At 37.6% G+C, this 13,418-nt stretch overlaps 1 protein-coding gene across 1 annotated transcript in view; it reads right to left on the bottom strand.

The window, feature by feature from the left end:
* The window catches only part of LOC137287667 (amyloid-beta precursor-like protein), a 54,180-nt gene extending 46,222 nt beyond the window's left edge, over positions 1 to 7,958 (bottom strand). Inside the window, exon 1 of the mRNA XM_067820060.1 lies at positions 7,749 to 7,958. Within this exon, the coding sequence (XP_067676161.1) occupies positions 7,749 to 7,802 (54 nt within the window). The 5' untranslated portion in view covers positions 7,803 to 7,958. The remainder of the gene's footprint in view (positions 1 to 7,748) is intronic.
* Between the last annotated feature and the right edge of the window lie 5,460 nt (positions 7,959 to 13,418).

Here is a 13,418-nt window from a genome sequence, read left to right as displayed (position 1 = left end):
GTAAGTGACCACTTTTAGGAATATTCCTGCAACATCACAGCACTGACAGTGAGTGAGTGATTTGTTTTACCACTTTTAGGAATAATCTAGCAATATCATGGCAATCAATAGTGAATGAGTAAGTGACCACTTTTAGGAATATTCCTGCAACATCACAGCACTGACAGTGAGTGAGTGATTTGTTTTACCACTTTTAGGAATAATCTAGCAATATCATGGCAATCAATAGTGAATGAGTGAGTGACCACTTTTAGGAATATTCCTGCAACATCACAGCACTGACAGCGAGTGAGTTTGTAACTACTTTTAGGAATAATCTAGCAATATCATGGCAATCAATAGTGAATGAGTGAGTGACCACTTTTAGGAATATTCCTGCAACATCACAGCACTGACAGTGAGTGAGTGATTTGTTTTACCACTTTTAGGAATAATCTAGCAATATCATGGCAATCAATAGTGAATGAGTAAGTGACCACTTTTAGGAATATTCCTGCAACATCACAGCACTGACAGTGAGTGAGTGATTTGTTTTACCACTTTTAGGAATAATCTAGCAATATCATGGCAATCAATAGTGAATGAGTGAGTGACCACTTTTAGGAATATTCCTGCAACATCACAGCACTGACAGTGAGTGAGTTTGTAACTACTTTTAGGAATAATCTAGCAATATCATGGCAATCAATAGTGAATGAGTGAATGACCACTTTTAGGAATATTCCTGCAACATCACAGCACTGACAGTGAGTGAGTTTTTAACTACTTTTAGGAATAATCTAGCAATAGCATGGCAATGGATAGTGAATGAGTGAATGACCACTTTTAGGAATATTCCTGCAATATCACAGCAAATGACACCAAAAACAAACTTCAACCATTGTACCCAGGTAGAGAATCGAATGTAGATCGTTTTAACAAGTGATTCTTTTAACCATGAGGCTTCCCCACCAGCAATGGAGCAGCATACCTGCTAAGACATGTTGAAAAGCAAAAGCCTGTGGTAGTTTAAAGACAGATTAGGCCCGTCTCAGTCACAGCAGTATGCAACAACTGTAGTGTGTGAACGGGTCATTAAATAGGATGGCAAAACACTTTGCGTTCCATATTCATAAGAAATTTCTACATAAAATCTGACAATAAAGAGCCGACAGCACAAATCTGACATTTGTTAAAAGGCAGGCACAAAGGTGCTGCACCACCAATGGCAGCCATAACAAATACATGCAGAGGCAAGTCACTTTAAGCTTGATAACAATGTAAGAATCCACGTTATAACATCGCCCTATTCAACAAACAAGAAGTTCCATCGAGTGGTATATTTATTTCTCTGAGGCAGGTCAATTCTTCAGCTGAAAAAACATCAGAACCTGACATTCAGGCATAACCTTTGACTAGCATCTGAATCATTTTTTCACTGATGATGATACAATTAATTACAAATTTCCCCCAATTGTAAACTATTCAAATTTGAAAGCTCTATTGAAGCCATGAACAGTAGAATGTTTTAACTTTGAGCTTACACCAAGAAAAACAACATGACACTGAGAATTATGGCTCCTTGGATAAGTGAGTGTGTCAATTCAGTTTTCCTCCACTTTTTAGTTTAATAATATTCCAGCAATATCATGGTGGGGAACACCAGATATGGGCTTCACATACTGTACCCATGTTGGGTATAGAACCCAGGTCTTCAGCATGACAAGTGAACCACTTGGCTACCCTAGCTGCATAACGCTTTGGATAAATCAGCCATCTGTGCCTAATGTAGTTTACAGAGAGGTTGGGTTATTATTGTCTGTGTTACACCACCTAACAATTGCAGTCATAAATGAGGGGGGCCATTAAACTCACACACTACATAATGTTGCCTAACCTTCACCTCTATTGTAATCCTGCAGGATTGATAATCTGGTCGCACACAGCCTCCCAGTGACGGTAGCTCACCATGAAATTAGGCCCTGGAAGCTAAACTACAATTACTTCACTGAATGAAATAAGGCCTGTACAACCGAGATGGGCTAGATTTTAGACAGACAGTCTAAAGCCTAAATTTACAGCTAGCCAGCCCAATGGTCCGGCAATATTTTATGATATTATGTTCCATACATCTAAGTATATTCACCATATCTTTAAAATCTTCATATTTTTCAAATTGACCCTTATATTTAGACTTGACAATTATTGTTTTAATACTTAACTATCATATCTCAAACTCCACTGCGTCGACACATCTTATCACTAAAACAGAGGCACCTACCAATGAGCAAAGTTCTGCAGTAAACACATGTCTCAGGTTTATTCAATCAATCTTTACAACAAAAACTGACTTATTTTCTTTGGATTGTCTGGTCACGTTAAATCCATTTTGGGTTGGTAAGATTTTGAAGTTGTGAGCCCTGATGTCTGGATGCCTTTTTGGCTTAATTCACAAACTGATTACTTATAACAGATAGCATGGAGGTCACAAAAGCATGAAGCTGCAATAATTTAGCATGCTTTACCTAAATTTATTGTTTTTAGATAATTTGAGCTTAAAGGCCACAGATCTATCAAAGGTGATTGTACACGATACAACCAATACATGAATTATTTAATGATCGAGTAAAACAGTGAAATAACAAAACTGTTAGAGCCTGTTGGATTTGCAGCTGTGAGTTTAGTTTTACATCACTTTAACAGTGTTCGTTAACACAGAAACCTGCATCTTTCACACAAAAAATAATAAAAACACACAAACATATTTTGAGTGCATGCTTTGGACACACAAATTTTGATCTACTTAATTTGAAAAAATACCCTTAAACAGTAACACACACACACAAAAATATAAATTTTGAAATGATTCAGGTTTGGCAATGTAATGAAAATAAATAATTTTATTTGTGCTCGCACTCTTACAAATCCTACCGTGAACACTTATTTTATTTAGCAATAATCAGACACTGGCTTCAAACACTGTAACTTATGTGGGTATCGAACTTCAGTCCTTGGCATGAAAAGCAAACACTTAAACTACCATGCAAAATCACTGCCCTGATTTGCTACAGAAGTTTCATGACATTTATACATGATTCTGCATGTGTAAGTAGATAATGGCACAACCGTTTATTCTTTTTTTCGGTGTTGACATTTTATATCACAAAATAAGAGAAAAATCATAATGGCAAGGTTAATTATCAACTTCCTGTTGATTGGAGGTCACATTCACGATTCAGAAATATTACCTTATGATGGTGTCTGTTTTATAATGATTATGTCACAGAAGAAAACACAGAAAAATAAGTTGGACAAATATTAATATCAACCTGAACCGATCTCACTTTTCAAATCCTTAACTTTAATCAATTTCACTTTTTAAGAAAGATAGAGGAGGAAAGAGGAGGAGGAGGAGGAGGAAGAGGAGAAGAAGAGAGGAGAGGAGGGAACAACCCTTGATGCCAGTGATCCTTGATTTATTCCCAGATAAGCTCCCACAGTGCTATTCAGGGCTGGTAACAGAGACTGCAAACTATAAAAGGAGCATCTGAACTTTCCCCAGCTCATTTGTTTCTCCCAGTGTATCTTGAGGCTGTATTGAAATGCATGAATGCAATAACATGAGCATCACAATCCCACAAATTCTATTCATCCATTTACCAGTAAAATACAGGATATATCTAAGCAAGAAAGTTGGAGCTTGTTTTAGAGGTCAACATAAATTTTGAATGACATCTGCTCCTGACTTCATGGGCCTAACCATGCTGATGGAGCAGGTCCCCATCAATTAATGGTAACACAAGCGCAGGCTAACATTTCTATTTTTGACCAGACGCCAGTTAAATTTCAACCCTACTAGTCTCCCAAGCCATTTAATGGCTATATAAGCATTCTGGAGACAAACATACCAGGTGTATGTTTTATTCTAGGGGCAAGATATACAGCCACTTAAAAACAAGTTAATAAAATTACAAAGGATTTTCTTTGCGAAGTGGTAAAATAGATTGAAATTCTGGATGTTTGGACCATTTCCAATGCCAATATTCAGTCCCAAGTCTGCAAAGAACACCAGTGGCAATTGTCCAATCTAGGTTTTAGTTGCAGTTTTGCAGAGGTGGCTTGAATTTCAGTGAAAACATCCCAAACAGATTCGATGAGACGTGAGCACTCAATTCAGCCTAATGCATTGTCAAAATACCTCCAATTTAAGGAAAACAAGCACTAAGATACCCTCATTCATCACTGTCAGCTTGTATGCAATCTATACGAGTTTAAAATGTGAGACCCTAGCAACTCTACTAAAATATGCAAAAGTGTATTAGCGCTAAAAATATCGCGTAACACCACCATCCCGTGAAAAACATGTCTGTGATACCTGCATTGTGATAACTTTGCAAATTTGAACTTGCTCTGCACTATTCCAACCTTGTGTTGTCTGATACTAAATAACTGAGTCTGGACTTGACAATCCGGAGATATACATTTGGAGCTTCGATCTACACATTTAGGAAACAGTCTATAGATTGGGTGGTTAGTTTACCTGCTGTTTCATGCCACACTCATAGACTTTCTGGGTAAATAGCAATGGTCTGTAAATAATAGAATCTGGACCAGACAATGCAGTGATCAACAGGATGAGCATTAATATATACAATGAGAATGGGATGCACAACCTTTACAAGGCCTACAGACAATCTTAATAACAAAATTTGAAAAATCAAAATATATGAGTATGATATGGTACATGGGAAATTCAAATAAGGATTCACAAGCCAAAACATGCTAAATACAATACTGGATTCAAAAATCAAAACAAAGAAAGGGTCAAAAAGTGAATTATTGTTCTTATCTAACACAATAATCACAACAACAACTGTGATCTCAAGACTTTCTAAAATGAACTGACACAAACAATTTTGATAAAGCAGTTTATTCATTCAGAAAGTGAATTGTCTTCTTTACTGCCGGTACAAGAAAATTACTGAAAATTCCACATCTAAACTTTGCCAAAACAAGACAGTCTCCTTTTGAAACACTTTCAAAATTAAAATGACCTCTAGGTGTACAATTACATCTCCTGTAAGTGTATGCCAAGCACAATATGATTGATTACACAATGCCATTAAGAAAGTGGTCAAATGCAACATATGTCATATTTGGGATTTCACTTTCTTAGTAAAGTACAAATTCTAGTACTTTTTTCTGTTGAGTCCGATCCGGGATTCGAACCCGCACCCTCAGAGTCAGGCACCTAATTGCCAGCACACAAAGTCAGCCGCCTAGCCCGCTCAGGAAGTCGCGGTGGTTGGGACTCAATGGAAAAAAGTACCAGAATTTGTACTTTACTAAGAAAGTGAAATCCCAAATATGACATATGTTGCACAATATGATTGTAACAAACGCAAATGAACAACAAACTTCAGTTTGATACAGTTGAGCCGCTTACAATATCACATCCAGGGACACCAGAAATGAACTTCACACATTGTACCTATGAGGGGAATCAAACCTGGGTCTTTGGCTTGACAAGCAAATGGTTTAACCACTAGACTACAGCACCACCCAAAGACAAATAGAAAGCTTGTCAGATCCTCATTACAAGTGGGTTCATTAAAAACATACCGTGGTGCTCGTAACTTAGACCCAATACATTATCCTAATCATTCAAAAGCATACTGCACTAATTAACTGTTCTGCCCTGAGGTAAAAACATTTTAATATACTTAACACTCCATGTACTGCCACTGATTACAATTACACAGGGTAAAGGTTCATTATTTTTATGACCCCAAGAGGCTGTAAATAATCCCAACCATCTAAGAATAACACTTTCCAAGTCAAATTACAGCATAGTTTGAAGTCAGTAATGATTTTTTTGTTTGTGCAACCAAAACTTAACGCCAGCCAATATCCCTTTACCTGCGAGAACAGATGCATATTTACACAGACCAAGCTACATGCGGGCAGCCTTATTCCTCACATATTCAGCTTCTTAAAAATAACATAATCCCACAAAATAGCACTTAAGACTGATTCCATCAGCATATTATACAATTTCGTAAAAGGAAGGATAACAATGGCCAAACAACTTTATTATGATGATAAGAGCAACAACATTACACAGAAACAAAGAAGTTGTTCATCCATAAATCGTTATCCTTCTGCACTGTTCCAACTTTTAAATGCCTCTCAAAGAAGTTACTTAACAACATTATATGACACACCACCTAGAAAAGTATACCTATCACGCAGAGAAGATCAAGCTCTTTCATCAAATATACACTTAAGTCTGGTGTAGGCTTATTGATGTAGGAGTTTGGGGCTAGCAGACAAGCATAAATTTCAATGGATGATACCTGCCCTGTTTAAGGATAGGCTAAAACAGGAAAAGAAACATTTTTTCCTTGTCCTTACAACGGAAACAACTGGAGTTTCACATATTTCCAAATGAGACTTTCGTGGGTTTGAAGAAATATCCCCACTTGCTACTCTTTGACTTGAGAATTCCAGATGATGCAACTGTCAAAATGACATGCTAATGTAGTAAAGATAATGGCCATTGTATTCTTTATCTGTCATCTTTAATGTAGTGACACCAAGCCTGGCCTCTGTACCAATCTAAATAATAAATCAGATAACACTGACAAAGTTATTCTGTCATCTAGATTATCCATTAGCATATCATTAACTGTTGCAATGTTACATTACATGCTCGTCTCAGCCCAGTCTATGTAAAACTTACAGAATTATGTTAATACGAAAACATATTACTCACACTCGGTGACTAACAGCAGTATTGATTTTCTTACAGTTTATTGTCAACATAACTCAATAATTCATGGCTTACTCTAAGGCTATGTATCTCTACCGATGACAAGACATTAAAAAATGAGATTTGTTTCCTGAAAATTACAAACAATTAAGTTCCATAGAAAGAACATAACTACCCAATATGTAATTATGTATATGATAGGGAATATGTGTCATCTGGATCGACAACTGTACCTTTTAAAAGATGTACACGTCTTGTACATAATGCCCTTTTCAGATGGCACACCTAATGGGTGCCACAACACCTTTTAGGAGGGGCACATGAACACATGGAAAGGGCGATGAAAGAGACTGACATATAGAAAGGATAAAGAACGGTCATTCCATTTGGTGTATGACCTATTCATGTTTGTGGGTGAAGGCAGAAACTTCAGGTATTTTCGTTCAAAGAGTAAACATGTCACTTGTTTAACAAACTTGTCAGACACCAAGTCTCTTGACCCCAATTCTTTATTTATGTGAATGTCCTCCCAAAGAAATACCGTCCCAAACTTAGGACGGATACGTTCTACTCTCTGTTGTGTCATCGAACCCATACCATGATTCAGTCAGACGGTTCAGTCGGGTTGTAATGATTCATTATGTTAATTCATCCACTGAATCTTTGATACAGGTAACACAGAAGATGGAATTTGATATTCAACAGCAACGCTTTAACATGGCCGATGCCAGGGTATTTCTTTCATGATTGCAGTTTCGTCTTCGTTTAATGAATGGTGCATATAATGAAGTCACATGCAAGGATTTAAAGCTTGTTTTGCCACAAAAGGCACAACATTTGCCAGTTCGCATTGCGATCTTCTGCACTCGATCGACAAAGCCGACCCGTGCGGAGAGTTTACTCATCTAGGTGAAACAGACCATACCCCAGCCTTTCCCCGACTGTCAAATTGTTGCGTTCGCCATGTTAATACCTGTATTTGAGAGCTTGAACGTACCTGTATCAGTCCAAGAAGGACGGTTATCACCAGCGGCCCGAACGATGGCCCCATCTTGAATAGACAATAATTCCGTGGACGCGAAATGGAAGCAATAGCACCTGAGACGAATTGGTGAATACTGCTAATATATCCAATATGTCCGTGGCTGACGTCACAGAGGGGTTGTTATAGCACAGGGGATTGGGCAGACAATTGGGGTTGGAATGTCCAGACACTACTTCCCTAATCAGTACTTCTGTACAGTTCTTTCAACGGTCGACGTTAACCAGACAACATACGGAAGTAATATAAACATGAAACGCTCGATAAACTATCAACAACGAAGAAAACATATTAGTTAAAATGCAAGATGAGATACTGAAGAAACTCCCAATTTGTGAACATCGACATAGGTTTCGTAATAAAGGTAATTGTTTTATCAATTAAATGTGACCGGTATTTTAAATGCTTCATCAATATACTACATGGATATTGCTGGTTTATTGTGTGAGCCTAATAAAGGGCCGGTCTTGGCCAACGATTTTCCTTGTAATTTAAAGTGTCCTGGGTGTATATTGTATGAAATATACCTAATACAACTTTAATGACACATAAGAGAATTTATTAAGTCAGTTTTGTAATCAAAGATAAATACGGTTTAGGTAGCTTTTAGTAACAATTCAGCAATACCACGCTGTACCCGTATAGGGATTCGAACACGGGTCTTCACCGACGGACTGATTAACCACTTATTTACTACCTACCTACCCCATCCCCGCCCCATTCCAACATCGCTCTACATATTTCAGTACTGGATGCGAAATCGAACCAATATGCTTAAAGTATTCACATATTAAGATTGTTAAATATTTCTGTCTGTTCGTTACACAGGACATTTGATCTCTCGCCAGAAGAGCTACTGATCCCATGAGCAGCGCTCTCACCGATCTGTTCGTTATTCACTAATAAGTAGAGACACCAGGTCCTTGGTGTGAATGGAGGTCCTGCTATAATCACTGGCTTGGTTGACACATATACAATTGTACCCCAGTTGCGTACATCGATGCTCATTGTGTTGATCACTGGATTGCTTGTTCCAAACTCGATTATGCAGACCGCCGTCTTGCAGTTGGGGTACTGTAGAGTGCTGAGTGCTGTGTGGTCATGAGTCGCATGCTGTTAACCGACTACATTTATTTTAAATCTCACTGCGAACCCAAGTAAGAAATCTGAAAACCAGTAAAAGGTGTTCTTTATGTACTCTCTTTATATATTACAGGAAGCCCCAAGGAACAATAGCAATCAACAGACAATTATGATAATTACCAACCCGATCCGTGAAGATCCGGGTTAGATCTGATCTTCAGAAACCCATGCTTGTCGTAAGAGGCGACTAACATGATACTGTGGTCAGGCTCACTGACTTGGTTGCCTCATGGTATCGTATCCTAAATGCGTAGAACGATGCTCTTGATGTTGATCACTGGATTGTCTGATCCAGACTCGATTATTTAACAGACCCCCACCACATCACTGGAATTTTGCTGATAGCGGGGTAAAACTAAACTCACTCACTCACTTGATAATGATGTCGGCATCCACACCGAAGAAGTTACTGAAGCTTGTCTGAAACTGTTCATAATTATCTGCAACAGCAGCAATTTCATGATTGATGTATTGTAATTATTTCCAAATTAAAGGATGCTCAAAGTTGTGTGATTGTCTATGGCAAACTCGACGTCCCTGCGTAATATATGTTACAGTCAGACTGTGAAATCACCCATTTCGTGAAATGACTAAGAGGATCAACGATTTCACTTCATTTTGTGTAACTACAATCAATATACTTAAGTCGTTTCAGGAAATTTCATTTCATCTTTATGTGGACAGAGATTTGTGAGGCGTGGCTGCTCTGGACACAGCAAGTGTCAAACAAACAGGTGTAAATGACTCAAAGCCAAGCTGAAGTGCAATAGTCGCTGCCACAATAGTTTCAAATTAGCGACGTTAAACTTGTGATCCACTTTTTAGGTTAAGTTATTAAGTTAAATTTGATGAAATGACTGAAGTGTGACTGAATGTTTTAGTCATTTCATGACACGACTGATTTCACAATCTGACTACACGACATATTCACTGTGTAAGTGCGTACATCGCGCGTACGATCACGCTATTTCCTTTGTGTGTTGACAACGTTGTAAGGCAAGGCTTACATTACGTCCGTTTTTTCTTGCGTAGCATCGTGCGTTACGTCAAAAAACGCAAGTCAGTAATTTTATCAATTATACCTTACACTACGTCCGGTTTTTGGGTGCGTTGCGCTGCGCTGCGTTGAAAATAGGTCTTGCAGTATTTTTGACGCAACGCAAATTGAAACGCAGAGGGAATTCCCTTGATGACGACATTTTAACAAGGTATTTTGCCAACACGTGAGTACTTCCGGTGAGTTGTTGTTGTAATTTCTTGAACGAAACAAGCCAGTGTAACATGTAATCCTCTAGTTGGATGACTTATCACTCCAGAATGCTTTATCTGTTTGTATATGACTTAAATTATTTCATAAATACTAAGTAATGTACCGTATAATACTATTTACATAAAACTGCTGTGACTGTGGGTAATTCCTCCTCTTCTTCGAATTCTTCCTCCAACACCATACTCATCACAGCTATGGCCGCCGTCTTTACTTATAACGCGTGTTCAAAACGCATATTAACGCATATTGTGTGAGGGCAAAAACGCAACGCATAACGCATGCGTTCAAAAAAATACGGACGTAATGTAAGCCCTGCCTTACTGGTCACATCTATTTTAAACACATTTCATGCATATTTTAACACATCTCAGCAACATCGGAGACACTTTACCTGAAGATTGCTATTGTGTTACAATTAATGTGGATGGGAATTCGAGATTCATATAGTAATGTATCATCCAAAACTGTTCCACAGAAGACATTGCCTGTATGAGATATAGAGAATACTAAACAATCTTCCATGGAATACCATTTTTATCAAACTAATTAATGACTTGGTATCAAACGAGCGATACGAAATCTTTCATGAGCTTAATGAAAATGGAATTTCACGGAACGAGTTTTGTTTTCTGTTTATTATTATGCAACACAAACTGATAGAAACTGTGGTGAAATGGCCCACGGTGTGATAGCCCACCGTGGGAGGGGTAGGATAAGCCCAGAAACGTCGTGAAAATAAACTCAAGAAGTTGCTATCCATAAAATAATTGACCTCTACTAGTGTAATATTGCCGTAGAAATATTACACTGCAGTATCTTCCACGGGCGAGTAAGAACAAACTGTATCAGGACATATCGTTTGAACAGTAGATTTTGTACATTACCCTAACATCATAATTTACATGAATTGCAATGCTATTGTGGCAGTCACATATATTCATATGGCTGTCAGCTTTGTACAGTGTAGTTATTAGTCATATTAGTATTAGTACTAGTTATTAGTTTTAGTGTTAGTATTAGTACTAGTTATTAGTTTTAGTGTTAGTATTAGTACTAGTTATTAGTTTATAGTATATATAGTATTAGTAGTGGTATTAGTATTAGTTATTAGTATTGGTATCAGCTATTGATATTAGTATTAGTTATATATATTAGTTTGTAATATGGGTGAAAAGGATTTTAATTAACAGGTTATATTACATTGTAAATATTTTAACTTAGCTGTGCTTGGGTCAGTCACCACCCTACTAGCTTCTATTGTTAAAAGCAGGGCAAATGTTCTGGTTGAGTGGCTCACCCTATTGTTATCAGCTTGCATGCTTTTTAACTCTCACTTGCACCTCAGTCACTGGACAGACAAGTCACTGACAAACTTCAGCTCAGTTTGAAAAATCATATTCTCAATACTGCCAAGGTATGTTTGTTTTATATTGTATACATAAACATATGTGTATATCTTACATAGATAAGATTATATAAACATTTTATTATGTATTCTAAATAAGGTAATTTCGATATTTGTGATAGATTTAGTAAATGGCAAAATCTAGATAGTCAGGTATTTGAACATGTTTACGAAGCTTTTATAATGTATGTGTTGTGAATGTATGTGCATTTACGAAAGTGTTAGGGTGTTCGGTATTTGTTGTGTGCTATGCCAGGTCTGTAAATATGTGCTCTGGTTTGATCATGATGTTAACATGTGTACCAAAATTGTGAAGGGACGTTAGTTTTAATTGTTTGCATGTTGTAGATACTGCTGGAGTCAATGTGTCCACCATGTCCTTCTAGTGTGACACACCTAGGGACCATACCTCTGGTATGTTTGTTATTGCATATCTCTCTCTATATATGTTTACAATTATCTATTGTATTATGTGTCACAGACAGTAAGACGTGTGCATGCTTCATATTGTATCCATCCAAATATATCTGAACAACTTTAATGCAGGTTGTCGTTATTGCTAATGTAATTGTGTAGCCTGATGCTGCACTGGTTTCGTGGCCAGTATTGTAATGACATACAACGACCATATAAATACCTTATCTTCATGTAGGTCTAATGATATATACAATGCATATGTTATTCATACCTTTGTATGCAAAGCTTAAAGGTTTATAATGCTCTGGATATATTTATTGTTCTTATAAATGTTATTGTGTATTTCAGGGTGTAACTGATGAGGATAGTCATCATTAAAACCGAATCACACCCGTAGCTGTGTTGTCATCTTTGTTTATGACATAGTTGGTACTGCTACACTATGACGTCGAAGACCTAATGACGTCATATTGCTATGACATCGCTGCACTGCAAGTATAATGGCATTACCGTATTCATCCTCGATAATAACCAGGCTATCGTTATCATCGTTATCGTAACGTATACCCTGCAGTTTATCGAGGATGTCCCGTGTTCAGTTATGTACATTTTTCATTCATAACTAATTTTCCTTCTCTGTTTCGCAACCCCATTTATGCTACAGTTCGCCTGTGATTGTACCCGTGTGTGGAATCGAACCTGGGTAATCGGCGTGGAGAACATGTGCTTTAACCACCTGGCTACCCAACCACCCTTAGCGAAAATCAAGACTTCGTGGTTGTCTATATCTTGCTCGGAAATCTTTGAAATCTTGAACTGAAATTCTCTATGAATGAGATGCCTTTGTGCTCTACAAAATCACTTTCAAAATGGAAATCGCAGGAACTCTCCTGTCACGTTTAAAACATATTTTGCTGAAACGACATCGTAGTGAGAGAGAGTTTTGAAACAACAATATAATGCCACTGTATCACCGAGGAGGAGACAATGAGCAAGGCTTCACGTGTACGCATGGGCATTGCGCCCTATATACTGTAATTATTTCTGTTAATAATCAAATCACACGTGTTGAGTCATCATTCACTAGACGATTTCTGCAAGTATTATTAGTTGTAGGAAAATTCTATCGTGGAAATGCAAAGGCACCAAATATTATGTTGATTTGGGGGCCGTCAGTGCGTGGAATATTATTCGATGGTGTGAAACGCTGGGTTTCTTTTCCAACTAGTCAGCTTTTCACTACACTCTCCAAGTTCATGATGTGTTATTCACACGCGTGAATTCTGAGAAATTGGGGAAAACCGTGTTATTCAACAGCAGATGGCCGAAATAACACAAACCAATCAAATTCGTTGTTACAAAAACGATGGAATGCGGAAAGAATTAGGTC

This window comes from Haliotis asinina, chromosome 1 (genome assembly GCF_037392515.1).
Source record: "Haliotis asinina isolate JCU_RB_2024 chromosome 1, JCU_Hal_asi_v2, whole genome shotgun sequence".
Classification (NCBI taxonomy): Eukaryota; Metazoa; Mollusca; class Gastropoda; order Lepetellida; family Haliotidae; genus Haliotis; species Haliotis asinina.
Note: the sequence above shows the minus strand (reverse complement) of the source record. Positions and strands in the feature narration are given on the sequence as shown.